At 41.5% G+C, this 23386-nt stretch overlaps 1 protein-coding gene and 1 long non-coding RNA gene across 3 annotated transcripts in view; one reads left to right on the top strand and one right to left on the bottom strand.

The window, feature by feature from the left end:
* Window positions 1-5288, bottom strand: part of LANCL2 (LanC like 2) — a 59800-nt gene extending 54512 nt beyond the window's left edge. The window contains exon 1 of the mRNA XM_045494309.1: window positions 5085-5288. Coding sequence (XP_045350265.1) covers window positions 5085-5288 — 204 coding nt within the window. The remainder of the gene's footprint in view (window positions 1-5084) is intronic.
* Window positions 5289-5838: 550 nt separating this feature from the next.
* Window positions 5839-23386, top strand: part of LOC123606211 — a 28489-nt gene continuing 10941 nt past the window's right edge. The window contains exons 1-3 of one of the 2 annotated variants that reach the window (XR_006716166.1): window positions 5839-5950; window positions 8947-9034; window positions 9890-10092. This is a non-coding gene — a long non-coding RNA (uncharacterized LOC123606211). Of the gene's footprint in view, window positions 5951-8946; window positions 9035-9889; window positions 11965-23386 lie in introns of those variants that run through there. The other variant, XR_006716164.1, reaches the window with a different exon arrangement.

The following is a 23386-nucleotide window of genomic DNA, read 5'->3' as shown; positions in this document are numbered from 1 at the left end:
AGAGAGAGCACAAGCGGGGGACGGGTAGAGAGAGAGGGTGGGACAGAGGATCCAAAGTGGGCTCTGTGCTGAGAGCAGGAACCATGAGATCATGACCTGAGCAGAAGTCGGATGCCTAACTGACTGAGCCACCCAGGTGCCCCAAGTTCATATTTTAAAAAATTCAACAAAACTGTAGAGCAGTGCTCCTCCCAAGCAAAAGGCATACTAATGCTCTAGCCTGGGGACCTGTTACATGCAGTTTCTGGATCATTGGATGGCAACCTGAATGACAGATATCAAGAAGACTGACCTAGCCACCCAACTATATTATCTTCAGTTTGCTTCTTTATATCAGGGAGAAGATTTTCAACTAAGATGGAAATCAGAAGAGTCTTATGTTCTAGATTTAGAGCTGTGTCTTTGGAATGTTTAGTAAATTCTTCCACAGTGGCTCCAAAATATTTTTCTTTCCCTCTGGGTACATAGTTTCATTTTAGCTTAGGGGAAGTCTCAAAAAAAAAAAAGTTTCAGGTTCTGAATATCAGCTTCCATTTGGCCAACTGCTGACCATAGAGCTACTTAAAAAAAAAAAAAAAATCCTTTCAGATATCTTGTCAGGTTTCAGTTGGGATTCTGAAAGTAAATATTTCTGATTGTATTGAGAAACGCCTTGGATGCAAGAAGCATCACAAATTGGGTGCAAAGGACACTAACCTCCCAAGATCTGGAGCCACTCCCAAAGATAGCCCAAGGAAGAACTCAGACAACTTCTCTGAAAGCCAGCAACAGGTGGTGGGACCCCAGCCACAAATGGAGTTCAGCACACATTTCTGTGCAGCAGTATTTTTGGAGCACCCCACCTGACAGCTGAACCGCCTACACACACAAGGACATGTGTGCTCCAGGCAGGCAGATACCCAAGCCAAATTCTCAGGACACAAAAAGAGAAAAATAAGAAGGCAATAGCTGTCCCTTGGAGAGAAAGGATCAATAACCAGTGGGTACCTGAAAGCCAATTCATGACTCACATTCAGGGATATAATTCTGACAAATGTTTTTTCCTGCCAACTTGAATTTGGAAAGGAAGGGACAACATAAAATTGACCTTCCTCTCCGGACCCGGAACCACAGGTAGAGATCTGGGAGAGCTGACTAGTAAGAATCTCACGCTTTGCCAGCTTCTGACGGTTTTCTCAGGATCTGTAGGCTCTGGAGAGGATATCCTAGTGGGTCTCATCCTAGTCCTCAAACTTTGGAGGAGAAATAATTTTCCCTGTACCCTCTAAGGCATGTGCTTGGCTGACACCCTTTTTCTCTATGGCAACTTATAAATGGGTAAGCTTATCTAGGATGGTTAAAAGTTCTCAATTGTGACCACTGTAATTCAAGATTGTTTTTGATAAGGTTAAGGTTTTAAGCCTGAGCCTTAAAACAAAATTTTACTCATCTGAACTCTCACATGGGACCCAGTTCAGTTTTAAGTCAGACCCCACCCAACCCCAGACCCAGTCTGGTTGTTGAATTGGATTGAGTCTGGAAAAAGAAATGTTTAAGTAAAGTCAGAAGCTTCATAATGCAAAAGCTGCAGAGCTAGGATCCAAGGAGGGACTCAGCGGCGACCTCCAGAGGCAATGAGAAGGCAGCCACAGGGGCTCAACAGGTACTTTTGCCTGGTTGGTCGTTCACTGCACCTGGGACCCATGGGTGGGGGGAAGGGACCTTTAGGTCCCTCTTCTGACACCAGAACTGATAAAAAGATAAACTGAGGCATATTAAAAATTTATTTAAGGACAAATCAGTTTGAATTGGACAGCACCAAACCAGAAGTGGTTAGGAGCTCTCTGCTGACAGGAGCCAGGGGAGAGACAGAAGCAAAGGACGGAAATTATTCGACTGGCTGTAGCTTAAACCTAGTTTGCTGTCTGTGATTGGTTATCCTTAGCATTTTGATTTTGCAACCGTGGGGTATTTATTGACTTAGATCTTGGTTTGCTTATGTAGACCACCAGGGCATGAGAGCCACCCCAGTGTGTAATTGTCTCCTTGTTTAATTAATTTAACAGCACAGATTTGACAGATTAAGGAGAGAGCTGCATGCACAGGGACTTACAAGAAACTATGTTAAGAGACTGGCGAGGGGTAAAATATGACTAGAGAGGAGGGAGCCTGAATAACCCTGGGTGGTAATGAGGCTGAAGAGGTAGACTGGAGCCAATTCTGAAGGATTTGACAGATCCTAAGAATTTGAAAGCTTTCTCACCAGAGAAAAAAGGAAGATAAAGAACACTCTTACATGGTATCTCTAATTTGACATAATCTTGAGCCGTTGGAAATGCTTTATTTTATAATTCTTTATACAATTTTCTGGTTTTGTTTTAAAGTGTATGCTTTTTTACTTCCGAAATTTGTTTAACCTCATAGCATATTAGGGAAAAATAAGGAAATCAGCACTTCTCAACTGTCCAGAGAAATATAATGCTTTTTTCTTGATTCTAAATGGACTAAAGTGGGGGTTAGGGAGGGAGTATACTCTAGAGCTTTTCTCCTCAAAGTGGGATCTGTGAACCCGAACATCTGCATTCCCTGGAAGCTTGTTAAAAATGCAGATTCCACCCTCTACCTAGTGAACCAGAAGAAGCAAACTGAAGATAATATAGCTGGATGGCTAGGTCTGCCTCTTGATATCATTCAGGTTGCAATCCAATTCTTTGAGGAATTAAAAACGACTGTACTTCTCTTACAAAATAAGGCTTTACAGAAAAGCAATGTAGCTCTCGAACCCATCCAAAGTCCATCTATCCTTTTTACCAATCCCAGAACTCACCTTATTCATCTCAAAAGTCTTGCAGATACAGTAAAAGATCTAGACTTAGGAAACATATGCCCTCTTGCAGACATTTATATCCTTTCTCTGTGCCTTTGAGATGCAAATGTTCTACAAGATCTTTAGGAACCCCGAACCATAAGATCTATTTGCCTTTCTGTATTTTTATGTATGTCTATACATGCATGTTAACGATGGGGTGTTTTTGTTTTTTTTTAAGCTACAAATGTTACAGCCAAAACTAATTTGAAAAGAGCTTTACTTAATTAGCGTAACGAAAAATAAGTGCTTACATAAATTAAGTATACTCTCAGAAACACAGAAACGAATCCAAATGGTTTTCAAATTCACATGATCTAGGATAGTCTTCGGTAAACAGAAGCCAGTTAAACTTTGTTGGTTTAATTAAAATAGGCATGTCTTAAGGGTTACTGAAGCCAGTTAAAAGGATAAAGTTGAACAAAAATCAAAATGGCTGCACTCATGCTTCAGTAAAGCTCGATTTTAAAGTAACCTTTTTCGTCTCTTCTGCAAAGCTCCCTTCCTCCATTCTTAAGGACTTTTGTTTCCGGAACCTGGTACCACCCTAAAGGCAAGAGGTAGGAGGCTGGCAGCACCCAATTCCAGTCAAAACCTGCTAGATCCTGTATTTTCCTATAAACCTCCCCCACCCCAGCCCTTTTCTGTAGGGGGCTTGCAGTTTTTAAAGGCCTTAGCCTGTTGAAGCCTCATTTGCCCAGCAATGTAACAAACTATTTTCCTTCTTTATTCTCCAACTCTGTCTTCATGTTACATATTAGGCTCCACGGCACAGAGGTCAATTCTCGACATTCTCAGCACTAAATATAATGCAGACATAAAGCTTTTATTCTATCTGGGTGCACTAGTCATAAGGTCATGTTATCTCTTATAAAATTTGTCAGCCAGAAAAACAACTTCATATGAAGGATACCTATTTAATGTCTCATGAAATTCTCATGAATAAGTTACACATAATTATTAACAACAGGTAAATTAAAATCTCTCATGTGGTTTGGAGTGTTGGGATTTGGAGCTGTCAGCTAAGAAAGAATTCTTAGATGCCTTCAGTACAAAAAAGTGGTTTTACTGAAGCACGGGGACAGGACCCTTGGGCAGAAAGAGCTGCACTGTGCTTGTGAGGGGTGACTGATAATATGCTTGGGAGTTGGGGGAGGTAAAGCAAGTTTCCAAAAGGACTTTCACCTGCTAAAGAAGAATCACAGGATCCTGGAGGCCTAGCTATTGTCAAGCTAAAGTTGTTTTTCCCTCTACCTAGCATTCAGACAGGTGGGAGTTCCTGGAAGAATGTCAGACTCTGCCTTTCTCAAGTATCTGTCAGTGGGCTGCAGGTTATCTGGAAATTTAATTTTATCTACAGTTCCTTTTCCTTTGTTTCCCACATCATGTCTAGATCATTTCCAAATAAGATAAAATTCTGAGGCACTGATTACTGAATATACGTTCAGCTACTTTTGGCTTCTTATTAAAGGAACTAAAGCTATTTAAGTTCATTGGTAAACAGGTGTGCCACACTGAAAAATTTACTGTAAGGATGAATATACTTCTAGAAATCGTGAAATTCATAGAATAGCCAATTTACAGAATGCCTGTGGAACAGGCAATCCGTAATTGTTTACTTCTTAGTTTTTACTAGAAATAAAGGTTTCCAAGGATTAAGAATTCTAGTCAATACATGCCCTTAAAACAAATAGAAATAACAAGGTTAAAAGGAAACAACAGTGTATTAAAAGTGGGCTAAGAAAAAACACAATGTATTTCTTTGGATAAGGAAAAATATGAAGAACATGTCTTTTGTTAAAGAAAAAAAAAAGTGCAACTGCGTCCTCAAGTAAAAGGACTGGTTGTTCCAGAATAAGAGATAAAAGCTGAGTGGACAGAAAGTTGTGAAAAAGGATTTTTGGTTTTCTGTGTGGGCAAGCTGGCTAAGGCTGGCAAGACTTTTCAGTTTTGAAGCATGAGTCTTAATATCAAAAGTGGTGCCTATCAAAGGGAACGGGGCTAACAGAACAAAACCCACAGCCCTCCCTCCCGGAAGCAGCGCAGCTTCGTAACACAGAAAGCGCCCACGAAACAGTCGCCTCCGATCTCTGCGCCCTCCCAGGTTGGGACTCTCGCGCGGGCGCGGACCGGTGACGTCACACGGGGGCGGGGAGGGGCGGATGGACTCTACCATCGGCAGGATTCCCCCCCTACCTGGCGCGGCCCAAGGCCCGGGCGAGGCCAGCTGCCGACTCACCTTTCCATCGTTGTGAAAAGGGAGGCCGAGCTCGTCGGCGGTGGGCTGGGGGCGAGCGCAGCCTGTGTCCTCGGCCGCTCCGGCGGCGAACACCGCCGAGGCCGCGGCCTCGTAGTCCGGGAAGGGGTTGGTGAACGCCCGCTCCTCCATCTCCGCTTCCCCGCCCAGATGGAACTTCAGTCTCTTTGACATGGTCTCGCCCATCTCCGCCGCGCGCCCGGTGCCCCACCACTGGGGCCGCGCGGCACGGCGTGCGGGCGGGGACAAACCTCCTGCAGAGGGCTTCGCTTCGAGCCACGCTCTGGGAGCCGGGAGTGCTCGCGCCGCCGCCTCTCCCCGGGATCTAGCGCGGCGGAAGGCGAGGGCTTTCTTTACGAAGGCCGCCAGCTGCGAGCACCGGCGGGGCTTCGGGGCGGGCTGGAGCCTCTCCGAGGGGCCTGCCTCGGAGCGGGTGGCTGGCACATCTGGCGGCAGCCGGTGTGCTCCACGTGGTGCCCCCGCCCCGCCTGGACGCCGACTGGGCCGCCGAGCCCCGGCGGCGCGGGCTCCGGTGAAAGTTGCCCGGCGGGGAGCACTAAAGCCGGGCTCTCCCCTGCTCCAGGCGGCCGAGTCCGCTCACGTCTGACCGCGCGGTCTCTTCGCCGCCGCCGTCCGCTCCCAGCCCGCGGCCCGCACAGCCGGTCCGAGGAGACGCTCGCGGCAGAGGCCGGAGCCCCCGGGCTCTCTGGAAGCGCTCCCGGGATCGCCGCTCCGGCTCCTCTTCTGCGGCCGAGCCTGTCTCACGATTTTCTAGAGAAAGCCGAACGGCCGCGCGGGGTACTTTCCCGCAGGAAAAACCTGTAGAGAATAATTCGCTGTCATTCAAGGTGTGTGCGGGTTGCAGAACAGGGAAGGCGCGTCCCTGGACGCGCCATCATCAATCTGCATTTTCACCAGCCGAGCGGTGCCTCTGGTGTCCTCGGCCCCTGGTGCGCCAGCCAGCCTCGCGAGCAGCAGCAGCTCTTTGATATTAAGGGGGAAAAAATTGTTCCAAAGAAAAGAATTTCAAAACAGCCTAAAACACTGCAAGGATAGTGTCTCCCAGGGGCAGGGGGGGAAACAGTCCCTCCTATTCATCACAGTTGGGAGGGGGGTGTCTGGAGGAGGAGCCACAGGCCTTTTTTTTTTTTTTTTTTTCCTTTTCACGTTTTATTTCAGTCCCACTGTTTTGAATAAACATATCTTTGGTAACAAGAAGTAATGTGGAAGCATACTTAATCATCTAAATATTTAATTGGCCCGAAAGATTCCTCCAATATTAATTGCCCAGGAACAGAATATAATAAAAGGACACAAGCGAATATATGTTGCCTTTATATAATCCAAATATGATTAAAAACAGTCTGTTGGTTCTCATTGTTCTTGTTACTTTCATTATTTGGGACCATATAGATCTAATAATTTCTCCTTGAATAAAATATCTTATTTCATTCCCCCCCCCCCGCATTTAAACATTGATTGAATGCCAGATGATGCTAGGTGATGACAGATATTAAAAAGATACTTTCTGCCCTTCCAGCTCCAAGTTAGTGGGTGAGAAAGGTAAGAATTTTTTTTTTTTTTTTTCTTTTCTGGAACCAAGCAGTATGCTTATGCTTTAGTATAATGAAAAGTGACATAGAGGAAAACACAGTACCCTACAGTAAAGAACCAGTCCTCCTGCCTCTGTGGCCTGGCTTCTCACTACTGACTGTACTATTGTCTCCCCCAACTGCACAGGATTGTACATGTGAAACACCCCCTACTGATAGGATGTCCATGGGCGATGACATGTAGGAGGAAATAATTTTAAAGGGATTAGTCAGCATAACTATCCTCAGAGTTCAAGGAAACAACTGGTATGAAAGTATGACTGTACAGCTGCATCCTTTGAGGGACTCTTCCACTTTCTGCTTCGTCTCTGTCCTGGGGTCCCACCCTCAGCAGAAGAAATTTTCTTACTGCTCCCATACTTTCATGCCTTCCCTTGAAGGAAATTTAATCCCCTAACCACTGATGCTCATCCTTCTCCCACCTCAGAGGAGGCTTCACTAGACAAAATAGCATCTTCACTAGACAGATGTTCACCAAAGCCTGGGTTGTTTAGACTAGGACATCACAGGCAGGTGTTGCCGAAACAGCCACTGCAGGCTTTGCACTGTTAATTAAATCTGGTGACCTTGATGTCTCTCTCCCACCTGCTATGAGGTGAAGGTAGTTTTTCTCCTTCTTAAAAGCTGGTGGGAACCTGTGAACAATTGTTGCCAAGGACACAAACGTATCTGAAGGACCACCAATATTTTCAAAGACTAAAAAATTTACACCCAGTTTAAGGAATTGGCATCTTTTTCTAAATGCTGTCTGACCTGCAACTTTGCTGTAAGTGGAAATTTCATTTACACTGTTTTGCAGAGAAGTAACAGTTCTTCGAGGTTTTAAACACAGAAGGTGTGAGTCTTCCTCCTGTAGGAGATAGGTTGCCCTGAGACGGTGAGTGGGGCTACATGATGGAAACTTCTAGATAGCGTGCATGTTAGCCAGGGGGCTGGGGGAGCAGGTGAAGGAGCATCTACTGGATTCATGTGAAGGCCTGAGGTTTTGTTTGTTTGTGTTTTGATTTATTAAATACTTATATTTTTATTTTATTTATTCTTCATGTGCATGTCATATGACAGGCTTTTAGACTTGTCTATGTTCCTAAGCCCCTGAGTGAGTCCTCCAGTCCCTGCCAGAGCCACCCAAGCCTCCATGATGAAGGCCTTTCCTCTGGGTGGTACAAGAGGAAGTCCCAGTAAGCAGGCCACCAAATTCCCTTCTACCCTGCAAATCCCTCTTGAGATTGCCCTCCACTCTGTCCATCCATCAGGGTCTGGGTTGTTGGCTTGTTGGGGAAGAAACAGGCTAGCCCAGGGGGTACAGAGGAGGGATTTGTTTGTTACCCCCATTCTCGATACATAAGATGGTTCCTTCCAGCTGCAAGCCATATACAGACACTACATGTGCTTTATACCCCTAATTTAGGATAAATTTGATCCCTTAAGCCGGCAACTGGTTCTCAAAGTATGATCAGGAATCTTTTGGGGCAGCTGTGAGGCCAAAAATGTTCTTTTTTCTCTTTTTTAAAATTTTGAGAGCAATTTAACATGTTAACTTCAACCTACAACTATCTTCTAATGTCATTATTTGAAATATAAAGAAACCGATGCTCACAGAACTAAAATAATTCACAAGCCATGAGGTTGTTTTTCCTTTTTAAAAAAATTTAAACAACTTTGTACCATGATGTAGCAAATAAGGTAAATGTCATGAATAGGAAAGCTGCAGTTTGCAATATACCCCTGGGAGGGTATTAGACCAGGGCAGGTGCATTGCATAGAACTGGTGGTGGCCCCTGTAGCATAAAGAACAGAGTCGATAACATAATAACTTTGTATGGCCAGAGATGGTAACTATACTTATCATGGTGAGCATTGCATAACGTATACTATTGTCAAATCACTATGTTGTGCACCTGCAACCAATGTAACGTGTGTCAGCTATACTTAAATAATAAAAACTAAAACACACACACACACACACAAAAACCCAAAAACCAATTAGGTAACATCATGAGAAATTGGTTTGCTGTCTCAAAACTATCCATTTAAATGTCTTATCTCTTCATGATTAGAGGTCTCATATTGTCCCCAGTTTCTTCATCGTGTTTTGTGTGCAATACCTCACAGGATGGGAAATTCGTGGACCACCAACAATGGCAGTACCCATTGGGCTTGTCTTTCTGGATGTGAAGGTGTGCGGTGGCTTTGCTGCGATGATCTTGAACATAAAATCTTTTGTAAACTAGGTAAACCATGGCAGCTGTTTGAGCAGCAACGGGGACTGCTGAAACCCATCCAGCTGGTACTCTGCGAGTCAGACTCATCGCTTGCAAGGTGTGTGACCGGACACTGAGCGCCCTGAGCACTTAGGTAGACAGTGGAGTCCAGCAAGAAGAACTCTCTTCTATTATTCGCCTTTTTCACTACCATTTTCTCCTGAGTGTACAATGGGGTTTTCTAGAGGCAACGTGATATAAGACGTCATAGCAGATTTAATAGAGAAGCAAGTATGAGAGTTCAGTTAATCTCTCTCAGTCAGGTATAAAGAAATTTGTAAAAATGTAAAATGAGGCCACTTCCCTCGTGTATATTATTTTGGTTTTGAAAGTAGTTACCTTTCATAAAAATGTGTTGCCTACATTAACCTATAGTATGTCATTTATTATGTTGCCAAACTAATAAAGAATTAAAAATGTTCAGGATTAATTTCTAAATTGGTACCTATTAATAGATATCGTCCATACAAAAATTCTTTGGGATTCTCAATAGATTTTAAGAGTGTAAAGGGATTCTGAGACCAACAATTTTTTTTCAAATTTTTAAATGTTTATTATTTATTTTTGAGAGAAAGAGCATGAGCGAGAGAGGGAGACACAGAATCCAAAGCAGGTCCCAGGCTCTGAGCTGCCAGCACAGAGCCTGACATGGGGCTCGAACCCACGAACAGTGAGATCATGGCCCGAGCCAAAGTCAGACACTTAACCAACTGAGCCACCTGGGCACCCCCTGAGAACTACAGTGTAAGAGCTGCTGCCTTCAGCAAGCTGTTCCATTAGGGATATTTCATTTCAGAGATACGGAAAGTTCATAGCAGTCCAACATGTAGATGAATGCTGCAAAGTGTGCCTGGCCGAGAGCACTTACATCACCCGCTAATGTTTCCTATTTCCTGTTGTCTTTTTTTACTAGGCCTCCCTGTGACAGCTCCCATATTTTGACATCATTCATATACTTTCTTGCTTTGTGGGACTCAATTTATGACTGAAAAGTGATGATCAAAGAAAGGCTAGGCATCTCTTCAAACATGCCAAAGGAGAGTTAGAAGATGCCCGAATGTTGTGCCTAGTCATGGATATTTCAAGAGATTTAAGGCTTCTGCTGGGATTCAGAATGTAAGTGGGATGCTATGTTTACACTTTTTATGCTTATCGTTGTAGAATCCAAAAGCATTTTCGATTTTTACCAAGTTTGGGTTCTGTAGGCATTCCCGGGAAGAAAAGATGGCACATTGGAGAGCATCTTTTGCTGTTTTTGTCCCTGTGACAGCTGTCAGCGTGGGGTATCTGTGGCACGGCCCCTGGTGGCCAAGCACAGGGCCACTGTTCTCCTCAGACTTGGTGGGGACTGTTAAAAAGGTTCTTACCAGAGGAGGGCGTGGTCATCCTGGGAAATCTCTGAGTCAAACCAGACAGTTCCATACTCTTCCATACTCCTTTCCTCGGTAGGATCAAAATCTATCATGACTGTCCAAAATATCTAGTTTGGTTTCTAGGCGTAGGAACCTAAGCCCTAAGGGCTTAACTTGTTCCAGGCTAAGGGATAGACAGCAAGGCAAAAAGGAACCCAGAAATTGGTTAGATCACAGGGAAGGTTAGGAAGGATCAAGAAGCATTGCTGAGGAATCACTGCAGGACTCAGTCTGGGCACCACAACTCACACAGGCTCCTGAGGAACATGAGGTCAAGACCTAAGGTGGAAGGAGGAGCTGAACTTAAAACACTGTGCTTATGGGGGCACCTGGGTGGCTCAGTCGGTTAAGCATCTGACTTCAGCTCAGGTCATGATCTCACTCACTTCCTGTGAGTTTGAGCCCCGCATCGGGCTCTGTGCTGGCAGCTCAGAGCCTGGAGCCTGCTTCAGATTCCGTGTCTCCCTCTCTCTCTGCCCCACCCCTGCTCACGCTCTGTCTCTGTCTCTCTCAAAAATAAATACACATTACAAAAATTAAAACAACAACAGCAACACCAACACTGTGCTTATGAAAAGCTAGTAACTGGACTTCATATGGGAGATTTAGACCCAAGGTTGTGGTAACATTGCCGTCTCCACCCTAGTCTCTTGTTGAAACCATTCCTCAGCTGTGCTTCTGGAACCTGGCCTTAGGAGAAAGGCCACACTGACAGCAGCATGCTCAGGGACAAGCTCATCTTGAGCACCCCAGAATATAAGAGACATAGGTATTTACTCAGGAAATTAAAGGTACAGCAGGGATCTCACTGCTGGGGTTCAGATATCTCTAAGAAGGTCTGGGGACTTGTGGGCAGCCCCCAAACCAGGCTATTTACAAGAGTTGGTCTTCTCTTTATGCCCTGGGAGCCTGATATAACCATCTGGCCCAGGAACAAAGCCTCAGTTGTGTGCAGGCATGGTGTGATTCTGAGAACAATGTGGGATTGGAGCTTGTCCTCAGCTCAACCTGCGATGGGTGGTAGGAAAAGAGAAAGGCACACACGGAAGGAAAGATGGGTTTTGTGGAGCCTGTGCATTTCCCCCTTCTTACTACAGACCAGGCACAGCCTGTCAGACAGCAGAGATAGTGCAAAATAGAGGCAGCACCCAGGGAGCAGAATTATTCATGAACATAGGAGATGTACCATGAAGACTCCCATATGTTCCAGTAGGGATCAATTTGCAGGTAATGAGCCAGTGACCTATTCATGTGACCTTATTCATAAGCTAGGGGGATCTGCCCCACGGTACTCAGAGCAATTGCAGAGATAAGGTCTTTCTGGGAAAAAATATGGTATTTTTTGGAAATGAGTAAACTATAAGATATCTTCTATACTCAGATGGCTGCTCTGCCTGCATCTAGTTGATTATTTTCTGAGCTCTTCTCCATGCAAGAAACAGGCGTCTCCTGATTGCAAGCTGAACTTCATTTAGGACAGTGTCCCCCCATCAATCCCCCACCCCCCACTACCCTTCATTTATGAAGAAAGAGTTGACTGACTAGTTAACTCTCTGACTTCCTAAGCAAATAATGACATGGAAAGATTCCCCTCCTACCCTACGCATTGTACGATTCCATTTATTTGAACTGCCCAGAATAGACTAATCTATAAAGACAGAAAATAGACTAGTGGTTGTGTGGGGTTTAGGAGAATGGAGATTGGGAAGTGATGATTAGGAGGTATGAGGTTTCTTTGTGTGGTGTTGAAAATGTTCTAAAGTTGGTTGTGGTGATAGTTGCAAAACTTTGTGATATACTAAATCCCAGCAAATTGTAATTATATGATAAATGAATTGCATCTCAATAAAGCTGTTATACACAAAAAAACAACGGAGAGACTGATAGCCAAGTGCTGGAGAGCAGCTCTGATTCTACTCTCTAAAAATATAGGTGAAAGAAAGGACTGTTCTAACTTGCACTATGTGAGGTAGAGAGACTCAAGACACCTGGGCTCCATGTTGGGACACAGATTTACTATTGGTTGTTGTACAGAAAGAGGGCTCTGGGAGTGGGTATTGCATGGCATCATTCAAATGGGCTCTGATATGGCCCCCATGAGACCTGGCAAGGTGACCAGAGGAAGAGAGGGAAAAAGATAAAGAGAAAAGACAGAGATAACATAATACCTCCCTAGGCCCTTCCTCAGAATTTTCTAAGTTCCTCTTTTATCCTAGGATTGGGGAAGTCTGGCAGTGCCATCAGGGTAGGGAGCCCCAAGCCCTGAAAAAACACACAAGGGCCTCTTCCCATGTCTTTCCTTCAGAGCACTTGCCCCGGCAGGGTACAAACCAGATACGCCAGGAGCTCCAGGAGTAGTATCTCTGGGGTTTTCCTACGGTCTCCATGCCTGACCCAGATTCTAAGAGAGTGGCCTGGAGAGTGATCAGGCCACAAGAATGAGGCTGATATATTTGGGGTGATTTATGTAAATAGTGGCCCTGTCATCTTCCCAGGGCTAAGGTATGCCTTCTCCAACCTCAGAAATAAGGTTAGTAGAGGAGGAATGTCATGTGACTCTGTCACAGACAATACATCCAGTTAACTGATCTTCAACAGGGGTGCCAAGAATACACAAGAATACACAATTTCTCTTCCAGAAATGGTGGTGGAAAATGATATCTATGTGCAAAAGAACAAAATTAGATCCTTGTCTCCCACCACACACAAAAATCAACTCAAAATGATCAAAGACTTAAACATAAGACCCCAAACTGTGAAACTTCTGAAACACGGAAAAACCTTCATGACATTGATCTTAGCAATGGTTTCACCAGTGTGACACCAAAAACCAAGGTAACAAAACCAAACATAAGCAACTAGGGCTATATCAAACTAAAAAGCTTCTGTACAGCAAAAGAAACAATCAGCAGAGTAAAAAAGGCAGTTTATGGAATGGGAGAAAATATTTGCAAATCGTGTATCTGATAAGGGGTTAATCTCCAAAATATACAAGGAACTCCTACAACTCAGAAGGAAAAAACTAATAACCTGATTAAAAAATGGACTAAGAACTTGAATAAAATAGTTAAATTTGTAGAATCAAAAAGTGGAATGGTGGTTGCCAGGGACTGAGGGAAGAGGGAAATGGGACTTACTAACCAACAGGCATAACGCTGTAGTCAAGCAAAATGAATAAGCTTTGGAGATCTGCTGTACCGCTTTGCACCTATAGTCAACAGTAATATATTGTGCACTTAAAATTTGGTCAAGAGGGTAGATCTTGTTAGGTGTTTTTTTTCCACCATAAAATAAAACAACAACAAACAAACAAAAGGTATATGGTTCAGTTACATCACCCTATAATTTGTGTTATCGTTAACATGTTTATATCATCTATATATGTTATAAACACAATACGGTGTTCATCTTTAACATATGTCTTAAAATATTAATAAACATAATTAGAAAAAAAATCAAACTCTTTCCCCTGCTGGGAACAGCAGGCGAAATCTCTATTATTTTCATTTTCAGCTGTTACTTTTTTGCTGGGTTCCCTGGAGTCTCCCCATGCACGTGTAGCGTAGCAAATCAGCCAAGAAATGGGCAGAATTTACAATCAGATTTGGGGGTTTATCCCCTCTATGTCTCCATCTTGTCTAGGATTTCTTCCTTAGCTTTCTATCTGCTGGCTCTGCCAGCCCCCGAATTTTTTCATCTGACATTTTAAGCAAGTAAGGCTGAGGCTTTTGGCTGCCTTGAACTGCCTGTGGACTGAGGAGAACCTTCAGGCCAGAAGCTGCATAACTGCAAATCTCTTGCTTAATGGGCTTTCTGATTTTCAAAGAACGATTGCACTCCAGTTTCTGCCTGCTTTGCGTCATACTCCAGAGCCTGTACACTTTTGTCTTTTTAAGTTTTTTTGTTCAGATTTTATAATAGTTAAAGAGTTACAGTCTGGCAAAATCATTCCATTGTAGCAGCCAGAATTCCTCTTAAATATGATTCTATAGCAAGATTTTATACAGAATTTATTTTACCAGTCCACTATTAGACATTTAGTTGTTTCTGTTTGCTTTTGAAGAAAAAAATAACAAGAAGATATTAATGTGGCTCAGTTGGTTAAGCGTCTGACTCTTGGTTTCGGCTCAAGTCATGATCTCACAGTTCGGGAGTTTGAGGCCCGCATTGGCAGTGCAGAGCCTGCCTGGGATTCTCTCTCTTTCTCTCTCTCTCTCTCTCTTTCTCTCTCTCTCTCTCTCTCTCTCTCTCTCTCTCTCTCTCTCTCCGTCTGTCTTTCCCCCTGCTCATACTTTCTCTCTCTCTCTCTCTCTCTGTCTCTCCCTCTCTCAAAATAAATAAACTTAAAAATAAAAAAGAATATATTAATGGCCACCAACATGATCATGTGACAGTAGCACTGCATTGTCCAACTTTGGGTGGGGCCATTCACACTGTTGTCTTTGAAACGTCCCCGGAGCAGAATTGAGGATGTGTTTAGCACCCTGAAGAGCTGTGCTGTGCTGTGGCCACGTCTAGGAGCCCCTGGGGTCCTGTCAGGGAAAAAGAGGGTATGAAGCACTTGAGGATGCCAGTAAAATTATGAGTTGAAGCCTTGGAACTAAATAACATCTTTGTTGTTAATCATGAAATTACTAGGCATGCCCTTATTGGGCTGTCTACATCTTGTGTTGCTGTGGAAAGCATGGATTGCATATGGTATTAAATTCACAGGATGTTTTCTTACACTCATACCTGCTTTGTGCTTAGGTTCTTTGGTCTATCTGAATCTCTTTCACCTTCTCTGACCCTTCAGCCTATTCCTTCTTTGTTGTCCCCAATAATCAGCTCCAGGAATTAGCATAGATCTGTGTAAGTGCAGAGAGTGGCACCTTGACCACAGGGCATGTTCGAAGACTTGCGTAACAAAGAAGAGATGAGAATGTTGTTGGTTTTTAAAATTTATTTCTATTTTATTATTTATTTATTTATTTATTTATTTATTTATTTATTTATTTTGAGAGAGCATTCTCACGAAAGAAGGAGAGGGACAGAGACAGAGGGAGAGAGAGTATCCCAAGCAGGCCCTGTGCTCAGCACAGAGCCCAACACAGGGGGTGGGGAGGGCTTGAACTCATAAACCTTAGATTATGACCTGAGCTTAACAGACTGAGTCACACAGGCACCCCAAAGAGAATGTTCTTTATTGCTGATTTACATTTAGGAACTCTCTTGCTGGATAGTTCTTGGCTTAAAAGAGAAAACATCTTCATGAAAAATGACATAATTATAGTTTCTTTGCTGAACTGGGTATTTTAAAGATTCTAATTTTGATTGAGAGAACTTTGGATATAATGAGAGTTTAAAAATTACATTTACTTTTCTTTTATTCCTTTCTAGAATAATATCTTGATTGACAATTTATATATAAGGCTATACAAGTAAGACAATAAAACATCTATTGCAAAGGAAGGAACAGAAGGGAGGGAGGAAGGGAGAGAGGGATGAGGGAGGGAGGAAGAGAGGGAAGAAGGGGTGAGAGAGTGAGGGAAAGAAGAAGAGAAAAAGACAAAAAAAAAAGATGAAAGGAAATGATGAGCACTGGGTGTTGTGTGTAGGTGATAAATCACTGAATTCTACACCTGAAACTGATATTACACTGTGTGTTAACTAACTGGAATTTAAATAAAAACTTGAAGAAGAAAAAAAAAGGACGGAGGGAAGGAATGGAAAGAAAGTACCTCATGTGGGTGTCTCAAATGACTAAGCTCCTTCTGGATGAAGTCAGTTGGGGTCCCATAAGCCAAATCTTTTCAAATGAGTGTTAATATTATATTCCTACAAGTGACTAAATTTTAGAATGTTAATCTACAGACACAGTTTGGGATCTTTTATCTGTCCATCTGTCAGGAAAAGAATTGGCAAGGGTAGGGCTGACTCACATGATGGTAACTTCTTCTAGTCTTATATTATTTCCCTGGCAATATGAATATCATGGGCATTCTATCTGCTTGAGTAGAAAGTCTCCCTATGCTCTTTTTTTTATTATTATTTTTAGTAAACAGTGTATACCCAGAATTCATACCAGGAGGTTTCAGTTCTTAAAAACGATTGAGTATTAACTAAGATTGGTTCCATCTATACTGTGTCCCATCAAATGTGGGATTCATCCATCTCCTAGTACCCGGTTAACAAAGATAGAGAGATAGCTCAATACACCACAGCCAGATTAATGAAAAAGAAAAATTGTAGATTGGCTATCATGGATCTCATTAATGTAAAGTTTGTCATTACCACTACCAATACATGGCTACCTATGGCTTTCTTGGGTTCACAGATCCTTCAGATATTTTATTGGTGGATAGTGACATGATAACCTGGTGATATAATGAAAGCAGGCAGTGCAAAGCCCCAAGGCTGGCTGAAAGTTGTACATTCTGACAAGGGGTTATTTAAGTCTAAAAACTAGTTTCCATTAAGTCTTAAAAATATTTTCCCATCAACATAACAATCCACATGTACCTTTGTGGAAACATGATTAGGAAGACAGGAAAATTGAACCTAGTAGTATGATCTTGACCTGATTTCTGAGATATTTATCTATAGAATCTTCAGCTCATACGCTTATAATATTTTTGTTATCTTTCAGCGTCTTTTTGTATGTAACACTGAGATGTATCCAGATGGATCTGGGGGCTCCTGACATATTTGCATCCTACACGTCCTCTTCAGGTTCAGCATCAGTATGTCAGTTAAATGCCTAAAACATATAAATCCAATAACTTAAATAGGCACCAGGTGAATCATTAAGAGTGTAGGCTCCAGAGTCTCACTGAAACTCTGTTCCTTACTAGCAGTGAAAATAACTTTGGGCAAGATACTTAAACCTTCTGTGCCTTAGTGTTCTCATATTATTAATAATTACTATTAATAATGATAATAGTAAGGGTTAAATGAGATAAGGCTTTTGAAGCCTGGTAGGCTGCTTACTGTATACACAGTAAATGCTCAATAAATAGCAATTATTGGTATTATTAATATATTACTAGGTAGCCTATTTTTTCAAACTCTGATCACCTTCAGACGTTAAAGCAACCCAGATGTTAATGTAGTCCTATTATGTTGCTGTTTGGGCTCTGTTTAAGAAACTGTTGCCAACTCAAGGCTATGGGGCTATTTTCATGTTATCATCTGGCAGCTTTATTCTTAAACCTTTCATATTCATATATATAACCCATCTGGAATTATTTATGTGTATAGCATCAGTAGGGACAATTTTTAAGTTTTTCCCCATTGGATATCCAACTGACCCAGCATTATTGCCTTTACTCATTATTCTATCCTGCCAACTTTGTCAGAAGTCAAGTATGCATGCATGTGTGAATCTGTTCTTGGTCTCTCTTGTTTCCTTTGGTCTATTTGTCTATCCTTTTGCCAATACTATTTTAACTATTGTTACTTTGTATTAAGTCTTAAAGTCAGGTAGAAAAGTTCTACCACTTGGTTCTTCTTCAAGATTGTCTTGGTATTCTAGGTGATTTGCAATTTCATACACCTTACAGAATCTGCTTGTCAATTAAAAAAATGAACTTCTGGAATTCTGACATTTTTATAATTCTGAGTCTCAAATCCCTCACATACATATTTATGCTTATTTAGATCTTTTAAATTTTCTCTTAATACTACTCTATGGCTTTCTGTATAGAGATCTTACATATATTTCATTGGATTTATTCCCAGGCTTTAAATTTTGACGATATGATTTTTATTTTTTTGAGTTATAATTGACATACAACATTATATTAGTTTCTGGTGTACAACATAATGATTCAATATTTATATATATTGTGAAATGATCGTTACAAGAAGTCTAGTTATCATCTGTTACTATACATATTACAAATTTTTTTCCTTGTGATGAAAACTTAAAAGACATCACTAAGAGTGTAAGGTTAGGCCATAGGCTAGGAGAAGATATTTGTAGTACATTAAACTGACAAATAACTTATATATAAAGAAATTTTATATATATAAAGAAGTTTTATTTTTTGAAAAAGACAATACAGTAGACCAGATATTCAAGCATCCCAAAGTGACACTTCACAAAAAAAGGATATTGAAGTGACTAATTAATAGACAAGTGTTCAACATCACAAATGCAAATTAAAGTTGTACAATGAGATTCCATCGCACACCTAGCAGAAAGGTAAAATTAAAAAGAATTTCCATACTAAGTGTAGGCAAGAATGTGAAGTAACAAGGAACTCTCATGCAACATGGGTTGTATTTCATTGGAAAACTGTTTGGCAGTAACAGCTAGAGTTGAATTTGCACGCATCCTATGATCCACCATTCCACTAGTAGGCTTAGCCCACACAAATGCTGGCACGAACTGAAAGACATATATAGGAATGTTCCTATTAGCATTATTTGTAAAGCTCCAAACTGAAAACAACCAAAATAGCCATCAATTTTAGAATGGATAAATTGTGGTATAGTTGTATGTGATACAGCTGAAAAATGGCCTCCCAAAGATATTAGGTTTTAATCCCTGGAACCGTAAATGTTACCTTGTGATTAAGCTGAAGCTCGTGAGATGGGGAGACTATTCAGGGAGGCTGTAAATGCGACTAGTACCTTATAAGAGGTAAACAGAAAGAAATTTAATATACACAGTAAAGGAGAATGCAGAGTGACCCAGGAAGCAGAGACAGAGTGATGTGGTCACAAGCCAACAAATGCTTATAGCCACCAAATGTTGGGAGAGGCAAAGAATGGATACTCCCTCACTCTCAGAAAGAAATGCACTCTGCTGACACCTTGGTTAAGGCTCAGTGATATTGACTTTGGATTCCTAGCCTCCAGAACTATAAGAGAATAAATTTCTGGCATTTTAAGCCACTTTTTTTCTGGTAATTCATTACAGCAGCAGAGGAAAGGAATACACTATACAATGAAATACTATAAAGCAAGAGAAACAAATGAGCTTCTCTACACACACCAACATGGATGAATCTCAAAAATGTAATTCTGAAGGAAAGACAACATACTTATGATTCCACTTACATGAAGTTAGAAAGTAGTCAGTACTCATCTGTGATGTTAGAAGTCAGGATGGAGAATGCCTTTGTGGAGGGAACAGTAACTGGGAGGAGCAGGAGTGGGTTTCTGGGGTCTGGGAAATGTTCAGTCCTTTTATATGTAGGGGTGTATACACCTTGTGATGATTCATGAAGCTGTAATCTTATCACTTATGCACTTTCTATATGTGTGTTTCATTCAAACAAAAATTTATTAAGAAAAAAACCCACCTAAATGAAATCTGATCCAGTTGTACCTGATATGAGCCTTCCCTGTCATCCCCTCAGGGACTGTGGCTTAAGGGCTCGGGGTGGGGGGCTGTGTGGCTGCATCTGTACCTTAACCTGCCCCTTCCCTTTGGACCTACCCTGCTTTGGATTGTTTCAATCTGACTCTAGTGGCTTCTCTGCTTTGCTGTTCTCTATATAAATGGGATGTGTACTTTACTTGGGAGGGGCCAGCATTCAACTTCACTCAGGACTACCCTTTATCACAGAGTATTCCTTCAAAGGGGGGGCTGCTGTTCTTCTGATAGTCACACCAACAAGTCCAGGTCTACAACATCTGTTCAGGGTGTCACTTGCCCTATTTGACCCTTTGCCTGGGTGACTCTAGGGCTCCTGCTGTCCTCTGGCATCCAATGGAATGCCTTAGCTTCCCTTTATGTCTCCAAGATCTTCAGAGATCCAGGATAGATGGAGAAGTAACTTTGTCCTGTTCTCAGGCACATTCCACAGTGGGCCCTTCTCACCTTGTTGGCCTGAATTACTTTGGCAAACTTCATACCAAAGAAAGCATCAACCAGGGAGAGAGAGACCAATATTTTTTCAGGTGATTATAATTCCCATAAATGATTCTTCTAATACTTCTCTCCTCTCTTGGCTTTGGACGGGAATAGATTGGCAAGAGAAGCACTTTCTTCTTTTCTGTAGAAGGAGAAAGGAGAAGTTCTCTCACCATTAATGCTGGAACTCAGGTAACTCACTAACCAATCCACCCCAACTCTTCCTCAGGCTACTCCTTCGGGTGAGGCTGGTGGAGAGATGCAGTTGAGAGACAGTCTCCTTTTTCAGTCCTGGGGGCAGGGTTCAATATCTGAGCTGGACTGTGGTGGATATACTCAGCATCTTCCTATCCTTGGCATTAAACCTTAGTCATTAATTCTGGGACAAATAGAAAAGTCCCACTTGGTTTGTTATACCAAGGTCCACTCTACCAATCTTTGCAGATACGAAACTAGAGCCAAGCTCAAAAACTAGAGCCAAGCAAAGAATTCAGGCAATATTTTTTCCTCCTGAAGGATCTAAGGATACTTAGAAGATTGGCTCCAATCCTTGGTAACCTGTACTTTTATAAACTCATATATTTTTGTCTGCTTGGACCCCAACTATAGTTGTAACTGGAGAAACAAGCTACATTTATATTCCTTGATCCTTGGAAGTTTACTTGTAACTGAGAGTAATAAACTTTCATTGTAGTATTTTTGATTCTAGCCTTTATGACTGTTATAAAGTGATATTTCATTGAATTTTTAAAGTTGCATTTCCTTAATGATTGGAGATGTTGAGTATCTTTTCATGTGTCCCCGGGCCATCTGTATGTTGTCTTTGGGAAAATGTCTATTCAGGTCCTCTGTTCATTTTTAAATCATGTTATTTGGGTATTTTTTGATGTGGGTCATATGAATTCTTTATATATTTTAGATATTAACCCCCTATCGTATATATCATCTACAAATATCTTCTCCCACTAAGTATACTGCCTTTTCGTCTTCTTGGTGGTTTTCTATACTGTACAAACACTTTTTAATTAGATGTAGTTCCAATTGTTTATTTTTGTTTTGCTTACCTCATCTCAGGAAATGTATCTTGGAAAATGTTGCTACAGCTGATGTCAAAGAAATTATTGCCGGGCACCTAGGTGGCTCAGTTAGTTGAGCGTCTCCCTCTTGGTTTCAGCTCAGGTCATGATCTCACAGTTCGTGAGTTCAAACCCTGCGTTGGGCTCCATGCTGAGAGTGTGGAGCCTGTTTAGGGTTCTCTCTCTCCCTCTCTCTCTCTCTGCTCCTCCCCTCCTCATGCTTTCTCTTTCTCTCTCTCTCAAAAGAAATAAATTCATTAAAATAATTATTGCCTATGCTTTCTTCTAAGAATTTTATGGATTCAGGTTTGATATTTAGGTCTTTCTTCCATTTTAAGTTTATTTTTGTGTATAGTGTTAAGAAAGTGGTCCAGTTTTTATTTTTTTGCAGGTAGCTGTCTAGTTTTCCCAGTATCATTTATTGAAGAATGTTTTTACCTCATTGTATACTTTTGCCTCCTTTATCATAAATTAACTGAGCATATATGCATGGGTTTATTTCTGGGCTATCAGTTCTGTTCTACTAATCTCTGTGTTTGTTTTTGTGCAGGTACCATGATGTTTTGATTGTTATACCATTGTAGTATATCTTGAAATCTGGGAATGTGATACTTCCAGCTTTGTTCTTTTTTGTTAGGATTGTTTTGGCTCTTTGGGATCTTTTGTAGTTTCATATAAATTTTAGGATTATTTGTTCTAGTTCTATGAAAAATGCTGTTGGTAACATGATAGGGATTTCACTGAGTATGTAGAATGCTTTGGGCAGTATAGACATGTTAACAATATTGGTTCTTCCAATCCATAAGCATTGTATACCATTGCTTTTCTTTGGATGTTTAATTTCTTTTTTTTTTTTTTTGAACGTTTATTTATTTTTGGGACAGAGAGAGACAGAGCATGAGCGGGGGAGGGGCAGAGAGAGAGGGAGACACAGAATCGGAAACAGGCTCCAGGCTCTGAGCCATCAGCCCAGAGCCTGACGCGGGGCTCGAACTCACGGACCGCGAGATCGTGACCTGGCTGAAGTCGGACGCTTAACCGACTGCGCCACCCAGGCGCCCCTGGATGTTTAATTTCTTTTAACAATGCCTTAGTTCTCAGAGTACAAGTCTTTACCCCTTTGGTTGAAACCATTCCTACGCCCAAATGTCCATCAACTGATGAATGGATAAAGAAGATGTGGTGTGTGTGTGTGTGTGTGTGTGTGTGTGTGTGTGTGTGTACTTGGCAATCAAAAAGAATACGTGGATGGAACTAGAGTGTATTTATGCTAAGTGAAATAAATCAGTCAGAGAAAGAAAAATATCATATGATTTCACTCATATGTGGAATTTAAGAAACAAAACAGATGAACATATGGGAAGGAAAGGAAAAATAAGATAAAACAGAGAGGGAGGCAAACCATAAGAGACTCTTAAATAGAACAAACTGAGGGTTTCTGGAAGGGAGGTGGAAGGGGTGATGGGCATTAAGAAGGGAACTTTTTGGGATGAGCATTGGGTGTTATATGTAAGTGATGAATCACTGGGTTCTACTCCTGAAACAAATACTTCACTGTATGTTTACTAACTTGAATTTAAATAAGTTAGAAATAAATAACAAAAAAATTATTCATAAACATTATATTCTCTTTGATGCTATTGTAAATAGGATTGTTTTCTTTACTTCCCTTTCTGCTTTTTTGTTATTAGTGTATAGAAATGCAACAGATTTCTGTATATTGATTTTGTATCCTGCAACTTTACTGAATTCATCTATTAAATATAATAGTTTTTTTGGTGGAGACTTTAGGGTTTTCTATATATAGTATGTCATCTGCAAATAGTGACTTTTACTTCTTCCTTACTAACTTGGATTCTCTTTATTTCTTTTTCTTGTCTGTTTGCTATGGCTAGGACTTCCAGTACTATGTTGAACAAAAGTAGTGAGAGTGGACATCCTTGTCTTATTCCTGATCTTAGAGGAAAAGCTCTCAATTTTTCACCATTGATGATGATGTTAGCTCTGAGTTTGTCATATATGGCATTTATTGGTAAGGGTGTAGAGAAAAGGAAACTCTTATTCGCTGTTGGTGGGAA

This window comes from Leopardus geoffroyi, chromosome A2, assembly GCF_018350155.1.
Source record: "Leopardus geoffroyi isolate Oge1 chromosome A2, O.geoffroyi_Oge1_pat1.0, whole genome shotgun sequence".
Classification (NCBI taxonomy): Eukaryota; Metazoa; Chordata; class Mammalia; order Carnivora; family Felidae; genus Leopardus; species Leopardus geoffroyi.
This window is presented reverse-complemented; position numbering and strand designations above follow the sequence as displayed.